Source organism: Rhinichthys klamathensis, unplaced genomic scaffold, assembly GCF_029890125.1.
Source record: "Rhinichthys klamathensis goyatoka isolate OS25496 unplaced genomic scaffold, OSU_Roscu_1.1 h1tg000006l_1, whole genome shotgun sequence".
In the NCBI taxonomy this organism is placed as follows: domain Eukaryota; kingdom Metazoa; phylum Chordata; class Actinopteri; order Cypriniformes; family Leuciscidae; genus Rhinichthys; species Rhinichthys klamathensis.
The window spans coordinates 3,007,322-3,024,689 of record NW_026606559.1 but is presented as its reverse complement, the minus strand read 5'-3'; the positions used below and the strand labels follow the sequence as shown (position 1 = coordinate 3,024,689).

The 17,368-nt window shown below is 38.7% G+C and overlaps 1 protein-coding gene across 1 annotated transcript in view; it reads right to left on the bottom strand.

The window, feature by feature from the left end:
- The window catches only part of dnah5 (dynein, axonemal, heavy chain 5), a 171,460-nt gene that overhangs the window by 93,520 nt on the left and 60,572 nt on the right, over nt 1-17,368 (bottom strand). The window contains exons 27-41 of the mRNA XM_056257650.1: nt 16,578-16,640; nt 12,386-12,624; nt 11,657-11,897; nt 11,331-11,530; nt 10,885-11,038; nt 10,319-10,482; nt 9,894-10,050; nt 8,886-9,098; nt 8,569-8,793; nt 8,032-8,204; nt 6,698-6,876; nt 6,226-6,413; nt 5,501-5,695; nt 248-382; nt 32-139 (exon numbers count right to left, since the gene is read on the bottom strand). Coding sequence (XP_056113625.1) covers nt 32-139; nt 248-382; nt 5,501-5,695; nt 6,226-6,413; nt 6,698-6,876; nt 8,032-8,204; nt 8,569-8,793; nt 8,886-9,098; nt 9,894-10,050; nt 10,319-10,482; nt 10,885-11,038; nt 11,331-11,530; nt 11,657-11,897; nt 12,386-12,624; nt 16,578-16,640 — 2,634 coding nt within the window. The remainder of the gene's footprint in view (nt 1-31; nt 140-247; nt 383-5,500; nt 5,696-6,225; nt 6,414-6,697; nt 6,877-8,031; nt 8,205-8,568; nt 8,794-8,885; nt 9,099-9,893; nt 10,051-10,318; nt 10,483-10,884; nt 11,039-11,330; nt 11,531-11,656; nt 11,898-12,385; nt 12,625-16,577; nt 16,641-17,368) is intronic.

The window sequence follows — 17,368 nt, the reverse complement described above, 5'->3', positions numbered from 1 at the left end:
TCAGGTTAATATATGATATTTTTTTTCCAACCTGTTTGTCTATGGCTGATTCCAGATTAGGGTATCCAGCTTTATCCAACTGAATTCCGGGGAAAAGATCTTCAATCAAACTGAGGAACAATGGCTCATCCTCATCAATCTTAAAGGGCAGAGACAAGTGTCATTTCAATGTTATTACAGATGCTTTTAGAAAGGAATTTTGACATTGAACCACAAACTGATATGAGAGAGAATATATAATTCATACCAGTTTGGACAGGTTCATGTCTCGCAGAACTCTCATGACAATAGTAGACTCTGTGTCATTGGGATTGGCCCGTTTTGCGGCACCAAGAGTGCGCAGGACGGACAGAATATTGCGCAGGCCAAAGTCATAGTGGACCTAGAAAAAAAAAAAGTCATAAATTTACTTAAAATGTAAGTTATAAAGTTATAAAGGTTAAAACCCGCAATAGTTCTATGGACACCTGAAATTGGTGAATATTGTCTTTTTCATCCCTGATTTAGGTCAAGTCACCTTTATTTATATAGTACATTATACTATTGTTTTAAAGCAGCTTTACAAGGATAAACAGAAAAATAATGATTCAACAATGCTGTTATGATCCTAACCTGTTTCCCCCTCTTGTGATGAACTTTTTTTTGTTCCTCTTGTTTCTGTGTTCATGCCTGTGTTCAGTACCTATTCCCTATCAGTCAGTCACGTTTGACGTTAATCGTCAGTGACTGACGAATTAGGATCTCGCCTTAGAGCCCAATAACCTTCAAGTGTTAACAGAACGAGCCAATGCACTTTGGCTAGTGAGATTTGCATCGCAAACCGCACCCCCTCTTCCAGGTATATAAGGGCTTGCGTGCAATACTCACAATACTCACATCAAGCTTTCACTGAAGAGCCAAGCGGACGTTTGTTTAACTCTGCTCTACAGTCATTGTTGTGGTCAATGGATCGAGACATCAGACATCAGCCCCCGGGACTGGTTGCATAAACTACTTAGACTAGTCTTACAAGTTAGTTAAAACATAAAAACGTACATTGGCCTAATTTGATACCGAAAAGTAAGACTAACCGTCCCTTGACCAACTGTTAGTGGATCATACCTAGATCTTAAGACACCATCTTAACATAATGGCTAAGTTTATGCAACTAGCCACTGCTGGTCTAGTACTCGTGCTTATGCCCAGTTGGTCAGCCCCTGTACTAGACTAGATGCCCATATGTTGTGATTCCCCTGCTTAGGTGATCCCATATGTGTAAATCCACGGTAACGGCTTCCCTGTTGGCGGGCCTGTGTCTTTCCCTCGGTAGAGTTCCCTCTGCCATCTCTGTATAGTATTGAATGCACCCCTGAATTATAGGCGGGATCTACTTCAGAGATCTTCCATATGTTATACTGCCGTAACGGTCAGTCCATATGAGTAACTCCACATGTTACATCTCTAAGGGCAGGATGTGGCCTCCGCAGTGTCCCTTTACAAAACTTAAATAGGCAAGCTTTCCCAGTGTTATCCAATAGTTTCACTGTAAAGGGTGAAAGGAACTCAGGGATTGACAATCTTTGTGCTTAAGCCCGTCCCCTTCTCTGCCCCAGCAGGTGCAGGGGGGACCAGCCGGCTTACTCAGAGCGCTAGAAGAAGTCAGAAGTTGTCGTTGTCAGTCACGGAGGGTTAACGTTGAACGTAACCGACTGATAGGGAACGTCTAGGTTACTAATGTAACCCCTGTACCCTGAAGGAGGGAACGTAGATGTTAATACCCGTCGCCACAACTCCTGTGCCTCCGCTGACAGCCGGGACACCGTTTCGGCTCCTCAGGGAAAACTTGATGTGAGTATTGCACGCAAGCCCTTATATACAAGGAAGAGGGGGTGCGGATTCTCACTAGCCAACATGTATTGGCTTGTTCTGTAACCACTTGAAGGTGATTTGGCTCTCAGGCGAGATCCTAATTCGTCACTCACTGACGATTAACATTTCCATTCCCTCCTTCAGGGAACGGGGGTTACATTAGTAACCTAGACGTTTCCATTGTTGTCTTGCCTGCCTTGCCTCACCCATTCACTCACTCATTCATACACCGACGGGCGACGGCAGCCATGCAAGGCGCCATCCAGCTCGTCGGGAGCAGCTGGGGTTAGGTGTCTTGCTCATGGACACCTCGACACTTGGTCAGGTGGAACCGAGGATTGAACCACCAACCTTCCGGTTTGTAGACAACCAACATGAACAACTGAGCCACTGCCGCCCCCCACTGCCGGAAAAGTAAGGAAAAATTGACAATGGGAATACTTGTGGTCACCACACAAAGCAGAGTGGCCGTTACACCTTGGGTATGCATTATTTTTCTAATGCTGTAATTCAATTGACCCCGGAGTCAATTATTGTCTTTATACTACACCGTAAAACCTAACAGGTAAATGTACTAAATAAAATGAGTTAATTGCACTCAAACATTACTGAAAGTTATGTGAACTCAATAACAGAAACAGAACTCAAATCGAATGAGTTATTGCACATTTCTAGTTCACAGCATGATAATTTGATAATAATTGGATAATTAAGTGATTCATTAACCCTTTAGGCGCCAGAGGTTTTTTCCTAAAACGTTCGATTTTGACATCTCAATTTCAAAAGGCTATATCTTAAAAGTGATAAAAGATAGAGACTTTCTGTAAATTAGAGAAATATTAAGGATGACCCAAAGTTTATGTAGGGATTACATTTTTCCATCTAATTTGCATATTATGACGTCATATGGTGGCGGCAATCTTGGATTATAGAATTTTCATGAAAAGTCACATGTTTTAATGATAAAATGCAGCACTTCTTTCCCCCCAAAATGTCCATCACCTTCTGTATGTTATATTGCACAATACTGAATGCTCAGGTATATAGTAAGTAGTAAACAAACTGTGTAAATCATTACTAATAAATGGTAGAAACAAACCGAATGCATGTAGTGGTTGCCTTTTGCTGTAGAGATTTTCCATTTACTAAATACAGTAGACACTCTGATTCCATGTATGGGGCACATATATATTATTCATATGACATACAAACACAAGTAGACAAGACCTGTTTAGTTCAAACGCTCACTCGCACAGATCATGAGTGAGATGATACGAGCAGCGCGGCCAGATCTGCCTCGCGCGCGCGCGCCGAGTGTGCACAGCTCGGACTACTGTCATTGTCATTGCGACTCCCCACCCTGCCTCCACATTGCCTCCTAACTGTCCTATGAATACTTCGGCCTCGTCTAACATACTCAGTGGTATTAGACAAAGTCTCCACCACAATACTGTCGCCGCGATTGCAGAGAGGCTCTGATAACATGGCTCACTCGCACACTAGCTCCGCTTTTGATCTCACTGATTCAACGCGCTCTAACTCGAACATTTTGTATAGAAACATGACGTTTTTTGATTCGGGGATGAAGTATGACATGTCTGCCATCCAGTGGAGGGGAGGTCGAACGAAATTTGACACCCAATTTGACAAAATCGGCCGTTTTATTCAGTGCCTCATCTTGTCGAGTAAACTCGACCGTGGCGCCTAGAGGGTTAAGTGATGGTTGAACAGTAGTGATTAACACCTGCTATTAACAAGCAGAAACACTGAAGGAAAGAGGAACAACAAGAAACAAAACAAACTGACCTCCAGCCACAGCCTTAGATCAAATCAATTGAAGATAAAAAAAGACATTACATCTCTCCAGATCTCAGCAGAGGGTGATTAAACAACTACAAAAACAGCATTACAAGCTTCACTTATAACTAACCAGGGGTGCGTTTCCCGTACTACGACGTAACTCACTGCGTAACTACCATAGTACGATGCATCGTTGAAGAAATCAACTAGCTAGTCACGACTATTTCCTGAAACCGTATTGTCGCAAATTTGTTGGTTCAACCACGTTGGTTAATGATGTCACGCACTTGGTGGAGTAATAACTTATTTCAATGAATCTGTTTGAGATCGAATTAATGCTAGATGGTTTGCTATAAATTACGGACATGGCATCTGAGTGTCACGTTTTGGTTTTGTTTCATGTTCTTGTTTCATGTCTTTCATGTGATCCCTGTTCTAGTCTTGTGATCCTGCCATGTGTTCTGTGTTGTCATGTTGTCATTGGTTCATTGTTTCATTGTTCACAGGTGTCCCTTGTCTAGTCATTAGTCTTGTGTATTTTGTGTATTTAAGCCCTCGTGTTTGCCATGTGTCTTTGTCAAGTATTGTTTCCTGAAACCACTGTTTGGTCCATGTTCATGTTTTTGAGTTCATGCCACGCCATGTTTTTTGTTGTTGTTTTTTTATCAATTTTTTTTCTAAATAAACTGTACTTGGGTTCTTTGCAACCTGCCTTCAGTGGGCGTTCATTACACTGAGGAATATTTATCATTTTTCTCAGTTATATGGCTTTATTTCCAGATTCAATCATAGGCTCGTTCTTACGTAGCCTACTAGAGCACGTTCAGTACGCACTCTTCAAAAACGGTGCTTTAAATGTCTTGACAAACTTATCGACATTTGTATGTATTCCAAATAAAAGATACAGATTGTACTGAATGTCAGCTTGCTTATTTTGCTCAAGATAAGGATTTATTGAGTCCAAACAAGAAGCTATGCTTCTAACCACAGCTCGAGAGCTGTTGTTCCAACCACACAACTTTGCAATGCTGTTTGCGAACATTCGTTGGAACGATGGTTTCAGGAAAAACAGACTCGTTGAACTATGCTGATAATGACGGAACTTGCGACCATAGTTGGCTAACAATGCTTTTGGAAAATGCACCCCAGTTTGACATAATTTCTGTCATATGTCTACAGAAGTTCTTATTGGCATTTAACAGATGTTTAGATGTTGATGTTTTATTGAATGTTTCATTTGAAATCACCATTATGGAGCTCAGCATCTCTAATTGCCTTGATACTGAGAAATGTCTGGTAGTTTTGCAGATTCAAAACTATTTTAACTATTTTATTTTCTGTACTGTAGCCTACCTGTGTGTGTTTGCATGGGAGAGAAAATGGGAGAAAGATAGTATGCTTTCCATAGATAATGAAAAGTAATTTTGTGGGGAAAACAAATTGTAATTTTCAACTTATTGTTTGTTATATTTATTTGCTTGGTCAGTGTCTTTGTGGGTTTTGGTTCATTTGCTGTTGTCAGATTTAAGTACCTTTGAAATAACTAAAATCATTTGGCGAAGTTATATGAAACTATAATGCGTCCAAGACCTGCCTGGAACTACCATAGCTATGGGTTTACTGTAAAAATAATTGCACACTTTAGAACATTCGTCAACCAATCAGAATCAAGCATTCAACAGCCCCATAGTATAATACATACCGGTAATATTTAGTTCTTCAGCAACACTTTACAGTTCTTTTCTGTAAATCTAGTTTACAATAAGCAGGGTAGAACTGACTGGAAAATCGGAATATCTGATTATTAAGTATATACTATATAATGTAGTACATTGTTACTAATGATAGTCACCTGTTTAGAGAGCTGCTCCTCACACAGCTTGTACAGAGTGAAGAATTTCCTGGCCAGCTCGATATTGTCAATGAAGCCACAGCTTGCCAGTTTCACTCTGATAATGATCTGTCTGTCAGGAACCATCATCGCCACTGAGCGGAAGTTAATTTTCAGATTCTCTGGAAGTTCCTGTCTCCCTGCATATCCAGGATTCTGTACGTGAAAAAAAAAGAGAAGATAACAACCTACTGTATTGTTTATATTACGGTTAGCCTGAAAGTGTAACCTTTCATTTCATTGGGTCTTCAAATCCGAGTTTAATCAGATTTCCGCATAGTCTTTGAGATGTATCTATAAACAACTGTATTCGTAATATGTTCCATTTGTTTCATATAGTATGAAAAAAATAATCAAACTTTATCAAGAGTAAATGGTGTCACATTGTACTGTGCCCTCATCTGCCCTCATTAATGGTAAAATTCATGGTAACATATGGCTTAAGTGGAACATTTTATTGCTGGAAACAGCAGTATGATAAAAAATAAAACATTGTAACTTGGCTCAGTAATATAGAATTCAGCTGATGTACGGTCACAGGTGTGTGTACAGTGAGAGAATGTGCAAACCACTCCAATAAATTAATCTCTACCTTTTATGAGTTCTTAGTTTGTAAATGTTAAAGAAACTTTTAAATCTCTGTGAGATGTGTGATATTTCAAAGAAGACATGATGCACCAGCTCACCATCGTGAGGAAGATGCCAAACTCAGGGTTCATCTCTACATTATCTCCATCAGTAAAGATGAAGTTCTTCCGCCGTTCTTTCTTGCAGGTGAGCACAATGGCGATTTGTTGAGCCGCCACTGAGAGCACCGGCAGGTCAATACGGTTAAACTCATCAAAACATCCCCAGGAGCCAGACTGAGCAAGACCTAAAGGCAGATTTTTTATTATTATTTGTATATATATAAAAAAATAAATTCATCCCCAAGTATGCAAAAAGCAAAAAAACGAACACTCTGATGAAATGACAAAGCATTGGTTTCTCATGTTAATTTCACACATGATATCATACAGATATCGCTTGTGTATGGGTAATGAATTAGGGATGATTGCTTACAGATTTCACATGTATTGTCATTATAATTATATTACATGAATATGCTTTCATTTAATTTGCAAGAATAAAAGTAACATTTGTTTTTATAATGTGCACCTTTGAATATTCTGCCCAAGCCTCTGAAGTCCATCTGGTCAGAGCAGTTGAATACCACCACATATTTGCCCAGGCAGCGGCCCATGTCCTTAGTGGTTTCCGTCTTTCCTGTTCCAGCTGGCCCGGCTGGAGCTCCACCCATGCTCATTCCCAGAGCTTGAGCTAAAGTAATGTAGCATCTAGGAAATATATTGAAATGACTTTGCAGAGATGATTTAAGGCAAGAAAAAGTAACATCTGCACTGCAAAGGAAACATTTCTTAATCAGTATTTTTGTGGGTTGTCCAGTAAAAAAATATCTGAATATTTATAACACAGGATGCATCTTTAATTAATTATCTACAGTTTTTTACTTCTTTTTTTTTTTTTTTTTTTTTATTAAGCGTACATACAAATTATTTAATTAATTATTTAAATCAAAACAAAAGCTAATGTACCCAAGTATGTTTAGACATCTTTATGGAAAAGCAAGACAAAATAGGAAAATGCAGTGTGTAAAGTACTAAACATGTAATAAATGCAGCCCGTTCTCATCCCAAGGCGTCATACAGGTGACGCTCGTCTAAATCCAACGCACATGGCATCGTTTAGCGTGAATATGAGACGCAGATCCCAAGGCGTCATAACCGTAACCCTACCCCAGACCTAAACCTACCCATAACAGTGCGTGTTATATTGACGTTAAAGGATACCATGTGCGTAAGATTTCGACGAAATGTCAAATGGCGTCACCTATATGACGCCAAAGGATGAGAATGCATGAGAATTTGTTGAATAAATGTTATATGTGCATTTTGCTTATATGGCTATTTTAGGACCATTAATAAATATATATATATATATATATATATATATATATATATATGGGACAAATTCTCATTATCATAATGTAAAAAAATATATATTCTCAGCACTGAAAACTAATATGTTATTTCAGCTGTAAAGCTGTTATACATAGCAGTTTTTGTTGATAATTCCATACATATTTTTTAGTGATGATAATCTAAAATGAATCGACATTTTAAATAGATTCCAATTATAAAACATCCAGACACATTACAGTAATTAAAATTTGGGGAACATATGCTTAATTATCATGAAAGCAAATAAAAAGAGTCACACAAAAAAAAAACACAATGGTTTTAATCTTCATTTTCCTTATGCACAATATAATTTCTTATGTTCATCATTTTGTTGGGCTTTTGTATTATTTTGTTCTAAGCAGAATTTATAATTGTATGGTCTATGAGAAATCACATCTGATTTGTAATTATACATAAATTGCGCCACAGTGAGAAAATAGAGGTAAACAAGCTTGTAATTGCTAGCAGCACCTGTCAGTGAGAGGAGTGATGACCAGCCTGTCAGTGCAGCCTAGAAACTCATTCTGATAAATGAAAGCCACATCAGTGATGTTGATCATCATCTTATCTGTGTCCTCGTTGAAATAAAAGCGGCATTGTTTCAGCCATTCAAAGTCTGTGGGGCTTTTGATGTGCAAACGACACTGTGTGAGAAGAACAGAAAATATCAGTTTTTGCTGGGTGGTTATCTTTTGGAGCTGTCTCAAAGGGACGTACACAAATGCTTAATAATATCTGAGGGTTGTGACATACTCAGTAATTTGTCATTCAGTCATGAGATATCAAAACATCCAACCTTGCCAGTTGACATAACCCCAGAAGTGACTGCAATGGTAATTTGGCAGTCTGCATTAGCTAAATTGCCTATTCTAGAGCTTTAAAAATTGAAGATGATAAAGTTCTAAAATTCTAAAATACGGAACTCAAATGAGCAACTATCAACAATGCTGAGACTGAGCATAGCATGTAAACTGTAAATAAACTGGATGAATATATTCTGGCACTCACCAAATCATCAAAGATGTCCCTCTGGTGTACGTGAATGGTGATTAGGGTTTCATACTTTGTCCGTTCAACAGCTCCAAGGTCCTTTGTGGTCATGTCAATTAAATTGTTGAGGAGCTCAAGAAAAAAATGGTTGGTTTTAGCCATGATCTTACGGTCATATCTGGCATTGCTCAAAGCATCCTCAGAATCTTTTGTCCAGATCATCTGGATTCCTAGTAAACCAACCTAAACCACAGAAGCCAGTAGTCCCGTTAATATACTATAGCATTTTTTTTAATTTACTTTATAAATTGTATCACTGTCATTATTTTAAATACCTGTGCGGGAAAGGAGTCCAAAAATTCAATCAACTCAAAACCAGAGTCTTGAATGGCAAGTGCAGCCTGACGGATGACAAGGTGCAAAGAACTCTGGGATTCTTTCAGTAGTGCATTAAGCCAGACCTCCACATTGCCCTCTGCTATGACAGGCCTGTCCAGCTCAACTGTCTCACCCTCTCGTGATGATATCGCCAAAACCTTATCATACATCTAAAAGCAAATCCAGTGTTGGTTATTTTTGAAAAGCAGATATTTTCAAGCAAATGTATACTTTCCTAACATTCCTTAAAAGCCTGATGGATTATTTGATACTCACATTTTAAGATGATGTTTCTCAAAAAATTATGTATGGATAATAAACTAAGCCTAAGTTGCTCAAAGAAGTGTTTATCTTACAAACAATATAACAGTTATTCTTATTTACTTTATAAAAATGTGTATAGATTTCACAGCAAAAAGAGATGTGTACCACAACATTGTCACAATTGGCATTAAATCACAAACTGATTAATCCAGGTGTGCCTGGCCTCAGTAACAATAATCGGGCACACCTGGATTAATCAGTTTGTCCAATAATTGCAGACAGGAAACAAAGGAACTGGCTGAAGTTCAGGAAGTAGTGAAGCTGTGCATAAAGCCTATTGCTTTGTTAGTTTTTCACTTTCACTTTTCATATCATCAGTTTTATGTTTTCCTTTGTTCAGATTTCCAGCCACTCTATAGTTGTCATGGTTACTGATTATGACTAGTCATTCTGTTCAGCTGTTCGTCATTAATCACCCTTGTTTGCCCTACTTTTTAAGTTGCTGTGTTTTCAGTTCTCATTTGTCTGGTCACATTAATGCTTAGGTTGTGTCTGCCTTGTTGACTCGTGTGGAATATTAAAGACTTTCTGAACCTTATCTTCTTCTTTATCGTGTGCTCTCTACAAGCCAGCGTGACAGACATGAAGAGGGATGCTTTTAGAATAAGAAAGCAGGCTTTCTAGGTTAAAGTAGTGATCACCTTTTCATGGAAGTGGACACATTTGATGTTGTCAAAGATGTTGAGCAGGTGAGCCTGGATGGTGTGCGAGTCAGATGCTTGGCCCAAAATCTCCAGCAATGCAGGATCCGATACAAAGAAGAAACGTGGAAACAGCAATCGCTTTTTCTCCAGATATCTGTAAAGCAGAAGACAAGCTTAAAATTAGCAGCACTATTTAGATTCACTTTAACCTGACTAAAATAGCAACTTAAAAATATTATTTCAAAATTTAATTGAAAACTTGTTTATCCCGGATTTTGTTGTTGTTGTTGTTGTCCAACTCAACCTTGTGTCACCTGTGACAACATAACTGCAATTTTCCCAGGTGCATCTTGCTATAGAAACTGGTTAAACTGCTGAATCCTGATATAAGGACTAGACTGAAAAACAGATGTGTTATGTACCCTGTGAGAGATTTTTGACACATCTCTAGCTGTTCCAGCAGGTGAGGCAGCAGCTGACCCATAGTCTCATCTCCCACACACGACTGGACTACATTGGGCATCTCATGAGCTCGAGTCATGATTTTAACCCACGATTTATCGATGTTGGAGAAGCGCTTTGCCTCCTAAAAGAGAAGGTTTCACTTGAATTTGTTAAGATTTCACATTAAATATTTAACTCCAGGGAAACAAGAAACATCTGTGGTATCTGGAATTTCACAAAACATCTGCAAAATCTGTGTTATTTAACACAACAAAACAAAACAAACCAAAGAAAATGGAGATTCTAAAAAAATACAAATCTTATTATCATAAAGCAAAAATGATATAATTAGTTCAATGTTATGATATATTATTTCAATCGTAAAGTACAATTATAAAGTACAATTGTAAGTATTTTTGGTAACACTTTATAATAAGGCCTCATTTAACATTAGTTTTCTCTTTTCCCCATCGTGTCTTCACTTTCAATAAAATGGCCAAAAAAGTGTCAACGTGTGGGAGTGAGACTGAATTACTGATATTACCTTTGGCAGCTGTTTGGCTATGTCTCCACCAACAAAAACAGCCTCAAGGTAAATCCAGAGGTTTTGTACAGTCATCCAGTTCTCAATGATATCTGTTGTATTGGAGAGGTTCTGAACCCACTTCTGGATCTGGGCTTTGAACGGTGTGTTGTATCTACAGAGATATAAGACACAAGGTCAGGAGCATTAGAGGATAAGCTAAATAATTGTCCCAAATCATTCCATTTGTTTTCCTATACCAATGTACTTTATAAACTTACAATATATATAAATTTAAATGTAATACCACAATTCAACACAGTCAATTTGCCAAATTCATGAGTGAAATTCATTATTAAATCATTAATTTTCAGTAAATAACACTTGAATAATAGAATATAAATAAACTGTAACTGCATGGACAGTAGAATTTTCCAGAGAAATTAATTGTTGATCTAATGGCTCACCTGTTGCTCATAAGGGAACCAAGCACCATCAGGCTGTCCTCCATGTTAGTAATGATCTCAGACGTACTGTCTCCTCTCAGAAGGAGCTCGCCTCTGGTTTTAAAGTGGGCAAAGGTAAAGGTCTTGTTGTCCCATTCCGCAATTACTTGCTTGAGTTTCTGCTCGATGTCACGCTCCTTTACCGCACTGATACAGATATCCTGCTCAAATGTGTTGTTACAATTATAATGGATTATTTACAAATTCTTTAAAAAGTGGAGAACTTTAAGGACAAAACTACAATCTAATCTCTATTTATGTCTATGGATATAAAAACTAATTCTGACCTCTATTTCTTCTTTGTACTTCAACAGTGGGGCTTCCATGATGTTGCGAAGCTTGAAGTTATCAGTTTCGACCTCAAAGGTGTGACTTGTAACCTCAGTAATTCTCTTCCAGTGGCGTGTCATCATTGCTTTGTTAGTCATTAGATCCAGCAAGGGGCAGCACTCACTAAATTCGTCAATAGTTTTTTTCAGGTCAAGAAATGCCTGCCACTCTTTAAGGGCCCGCGGCAGCTTGCGGCACCTACAAAACAAGAACATTTAAAGGTGTGAAATTTAAAGTTCATTGTGTCTGATTTCACATTTAAAGATATTTATTATTAGCTTTGTACATTTTTGTCCGCTATTACTGTAAATTAACATTAGCATATAGTAAAGTAAATCTTGCTGACTGCAAATGACTCTGTTGTAAACTATAAAGATGTCCATACTTATTATATTTAACTCAAGAATACTTTAAATTGCATCAGACAGAAAACTCTCCATTCATCCTTTTATTCTCAAAACGATTATTGCATTACACTGGTACTTGCTCCAACACAGCTGACTTTAATTTCAGTTCTTGACAGGCATGGAGAATGAATCTCTTTTCTGAGAAGCTTCTGCGATTACCAGAACAGACCAGCACAATTGAAATCCCCTGGTGCCTTCATGCTTTTCAATGTAACTTATTACATGACTGCCAGAGAGAGGGTCTTCAGAAATTTAGTTTGACTTCTGTACCCTTCTCACCTCGTCTGAAACTCAAGAAGTTCATTGTTGATTCTGTCAATGTGAATGTCGGCCCATGAGATGTCATAGTAACCATTGACTGTGTCAATGACACTGTTGTAGAGTCCATAGAGCTTTTGGAGAAGTGTCAACTGTTTCCTGATCTCAAGCAGCTGTGGATGCTGGGTAACAGATAGGCCAAAGAGCTCCTCCCCACCTGTGTATGTGATGTACTTCCGGAAGAGGTTGTCAAAGCGATTCTGTGAAACGGCAGATCATTTTAAAATAAATAATCAAACCAAGGATTAATTTATATGTATACATAAATTACATAACATATATAGTATATGCAACCAACATCAAGTATATGTACTATGTAAGAACAAAGAGAATATGGAGTGGTACAGTGGACATAAAACTAGCTCATGTTGGAAAGCAGTAAGTTAAAAACACACAAAAAATGATACTGTCACGGATACGGTCATGTTTAGTTTCTGAGTTCTAGGGCGAGTTCCAAATGGCGTTTTTGCAACCTTGAAGGGCACTTCGGGAAGGGGACACCATTTGTAGGGGTGTTTCAAACAAAAGTGAACAACTAATTCCCTTCACGAAGGGCCTTTCAACAAGTCCGTTAGTGAAAGGAACATGCAATGGTCACTTCAAGGAAGTAATTTAATCGTTTATGTAGGGCTGCACGATTAATCGAATTTTAATCACGATCACGATTTTGGCTTCCCACGATCAAATTCGCGTGATCGAGCGATATTTTAAATGCGTCATTCAGTTCACAGAAAGCTTTTTTTTTGCCAATCTAGCGCACCGTAAACCAGTGTCTGATCACGTGCCTCCATGAGCCCAGGTGCGCGAGAGAGACCTACGGTCTGCGTGCGAGCGACAGTGCACGAGAGAGACCGCGAGTGTGTCTGCGTGCGAGCAACAGCGCGCGCCTACCGATTGTGTCGCGCGCGAGAGAGACTGAGTGACAGTGCGCGTGAGAGACCGAGTGTGAGCATTAGTAAATTGCATTAGTAAATTGGTACATACTACATATATATATTTACTATTTATACCATGGTCTGGGTGAATACTCGATTCTGATTGGCTGCAGGGTGTCCGTTAAAAAGTGATAGAGGACACCTAAAGTAGTTCTGGTGAAACTGCCTGTTTACCATTCGAAATTAATAAATAAATGCGCTGCCTACAACAGCTGTGTGAGTAACCATAGCAACAGGCAGTCAACGTTAGTTAGATATTACATAGCCTACTACAATGAGCGACTTCGTTCGTTATTTCATCTTCAGTCTCTCACGGACTGACGGAGCCCAGTAAGCCCGCAGACTGCTCTCGCATCGATGGCCTGTCACCGACTTTATTTGACGGCTCTCCAGTCCAGCATCGGAGAGTCGACCTACAGCGGTGCTTCGGAGGCTGTGGTTAGTGTAGACTAGTGTAACACAAAGTGTTTTATGTGCAATAAAAAAATAACTATGCCTACCTTTGTGTTTCATGGAAAAAAAAAAAGCATTTTTGAACCTGAAGGGTTCTACAAGCTGAGCGGACTATAAATATCTCAAGTTGCTAAATAAATCGTCAGGCAAGTTATTATTTGAAAAAACTAGATTTAGCCTAATTAAAATATAAACTAATGTTTTAAAAATGTTTTATTTGGCAAGTGACCATGGTATAAGCGGGTTAATGCCCTTCGAGGTGACCGTTGTCAGGTTTTAATGGACTTCGGCGGAGGCAACCGTCCTCCGCTGCGCGTCGGCCGGTTTACACCTCGCCGTCGTCCATTAAAACCTGACAACGGACACCTCGTCGGGCATTAACCCTTACATAAGAGGCATGGAAGTTCGATTAATGGACTCCAATAATCAGTCCTACAAACGTCTTGTTTTGACCTATTGTTTAACAAATAGAAATAATTTGAGCACATAAACTTTCACATGGAGAATTAAATAGATTAAATTTATGCAGTAAGACTTCACAACTAATCACTGACACTGTAGGCCTACCACAACATTTTACATTTATTAAGCGTCAAATAACAATGACTCTGAATTTCATCCATTAATCGAACTTCCATAGTGCAGTTCTGCCTTGAAATGTTCTCATTTGGTTACATTCTGTTATGGAATATTTGTTTTTTTATTGATTGTATATTTTGCGTGTTTTATTCACATCCATTATGCAGGTACAATGCAAGTTTATATTTTGCTTCCTAAAATAGATTTACACAATGTAAAATGTAAAATAGTGCCCTGTTGAAGTTTTGCTACATTTTCTTTATTGTTTTCTTTATTCTTTAAGGAGATGCACTGAATTTTGGTGAATAAGAGGACCTATTTTATTTAGATACACATACATTAGCAGAAATGTAGCACAATATGGATGTGAAAGCAGTTATAATTAGCCTATGTGGCAATAAAATTTGTTTTGGTTAAAATCAACAAATAATCGTGATAATTAATCGTGATCGCAATATTGATCAAAATAATCGTGATTATCATTTTGGCCCAAATCGTGCAGCCCTACGTTTATGTTCTTGTGACTCAGGGTGAAGAATCTTCACGATTCATTTTAAATTTAGATATGGCGGAAGAGTTGGAGTCATTGCTTTAAGTGGGCCGGTACGCGCCGGTACTCAGTACCGCCACTTCCAAATATAGCTCTTGAGCGTACCGCTACCTCTACGTGCGCCCAGAACGTGCTTTTAGCATACCGGTACGCTCATTTGCACATCTGTTTTAATCCTTTGGCTGCGCTGCCGCTTTTCAGAGCGCCCTTCACAATGCACGCTTCCTTATTCGTCCCACCAAGAGCAGAGACTACATTACCCATACACCCTTGAGTTTTACAAGTGAAAAGCGCATGCATCGCTTTTGCCGCTGTCAGTGTGTCAACTCAACGTGGTCCGGAGAGGGTGTGTGAAACGCGCAACCATAGCTGCTCGGTTAAAATACAAATGCAATGAACACTTAATATGCTCTCCTGGCTTCCGACTCTTGAGTAGTAAAAGAACAAGGTCAGAATCAGAGGACTCGCTGGCTGACACCCCCCCAAGGCAGAATGATATCGTATATTTTTCAGGGGTAAAGAAATGAACCATCTTCAAGACTCATGTTTATGTTCTACTGTTCTATGTTTATTGTGTTTTATAATTTATTTTATGTACATTTTGTTCAAAATTTTTTCAATACCCAATACCCTACCTGCACATTTTATTTATGTTCAGTAGCTCTTTCTACAGTAGCTCTTTCTAAGGGTATTTTTTCAATACCCTTTTGCACATTTTATTAATGTTCAGTAGCTCTTTCTAGCTCAAGCAAATCCACAAACTAATAAAAGGATTTATTATTTTTTATGAGGTCGTCTGTTGGCTGCTGTATATAAAACCCCTTCAATATAGTTGTTGTTACCTCAGGGGAGGAGGGGAGTCAGCAAAAATAAATAAATAAATAATAATAATAATAGAGTACCGGCACCTCTTTTGGGCCACTTAAAGCACCGGGTGGAGTTAATGTATAAACAGAATAAATTCAGGTTGTTTTGTTTTGTTGTGATAAATAGACACATTTTCGTCATGCATTTCATATTTAATTTATAAAGTTTCATAGGTAGAAAATGTTTTTAATGCTTTATGTTTAATGTTTAACTTATAAAGTTAAGACCAGATCGTTACGTGGTCGTTCATTGCTGCCTTCGCCAAGTGCATTCCAAACAGCTTCATTATTACACACAAGTGCCCTGCTCCCTCCAAAGTCCCCAATTCAAGGGCTCTGCCCTTTGGAGTGAGTATAGCACAGGGATTGCTTACTTCTGATTGGAATTTGCCCCAGACATTCAGTTGTTGTCATGGTTTCCAATTAGTTACACACCTGTTTCCTGTTCTTTTGATTAACATCCTCAGTGTTTTTAAGCCTTCAGTTCTCTCCTCTGTTCATTATATTGTGTTAATCTAAGTCGGCATGTGTATGCTATTTCTCTTTGTGTTAGTTAAAAGACTAATTCTCATTCATTCTGTGTCACACAACTCTCTTGGATATTTACTACATGCTAACCCATGACAGATAATTTGTATCAAATTATTTAAAGGGGAGAACAAAAACAAAAAATTAACAAAAAGTATTCAGTGTAATATAGTTATATTATGATAGTATGTCAAGGAAATGTATGTTATGTTTATGCAAACAGGATTTACAGGATACTGTACCTGAAACATAATAAGCCTATCACTGGCATCCTGGGGAGCCAATCCAACCACCATGGGACCATCCTAAAGATTTGACAAGCACAAAACCAGAGAAACGTATGCACATATTGTTAATTTAAGATAAACAACCACTTTGTTTTTCCTGTGCAGTGGAAACATCTTGGGTTATTTGACTGTAATCCTGTCCCCTGAAAAAACGGGAACGAGATGCTACGCTTGATTCAGTGCTCTGGAAACAATTTTTGTTTTGACCAGTTGTGAAATATGTGTGCAACACGTCTGTTGTTAGCATTTTGAGACGGCAAGGTGCACCTAGAGAGTGGGACCCAAGGCAAGAAGCTGGGGTCTGAGCCACATGGAGAGGATAAGTAGCCTGCGGCGCGTAACCCTTATCTGCCTTCGGGGATTGGCCCTTGGCTGAAATGGCTTTGAGCCACAACTGAAATGGTCTCATGTGCAAAAGGCCCATAGGGATCACCGTGAAGGGCCTTTCAGATGCCATGAGATGAAATATTTGCTGATACTGATGAACAGTACAATCTTGACCTGGCCTGACTTTGCTCAGGGTATTCTCAATGTGCCCGCATCGTGATCTGGATTTAGTAATCCAATACGAAATATGCCGTTATCTGGGTAGGAGAGAGAACGCTATTGTTGACGTTGAGTCTCAACCCCAGAGAAACTAGATGAGTTAGTCGACATCTCTGTTTCGTAACGCCAGCTCTTGTGACTGTGTTAATATCAGCCAATTGTCTATGTAATTCAAAATACAGTCACAATGGAGACAGTGC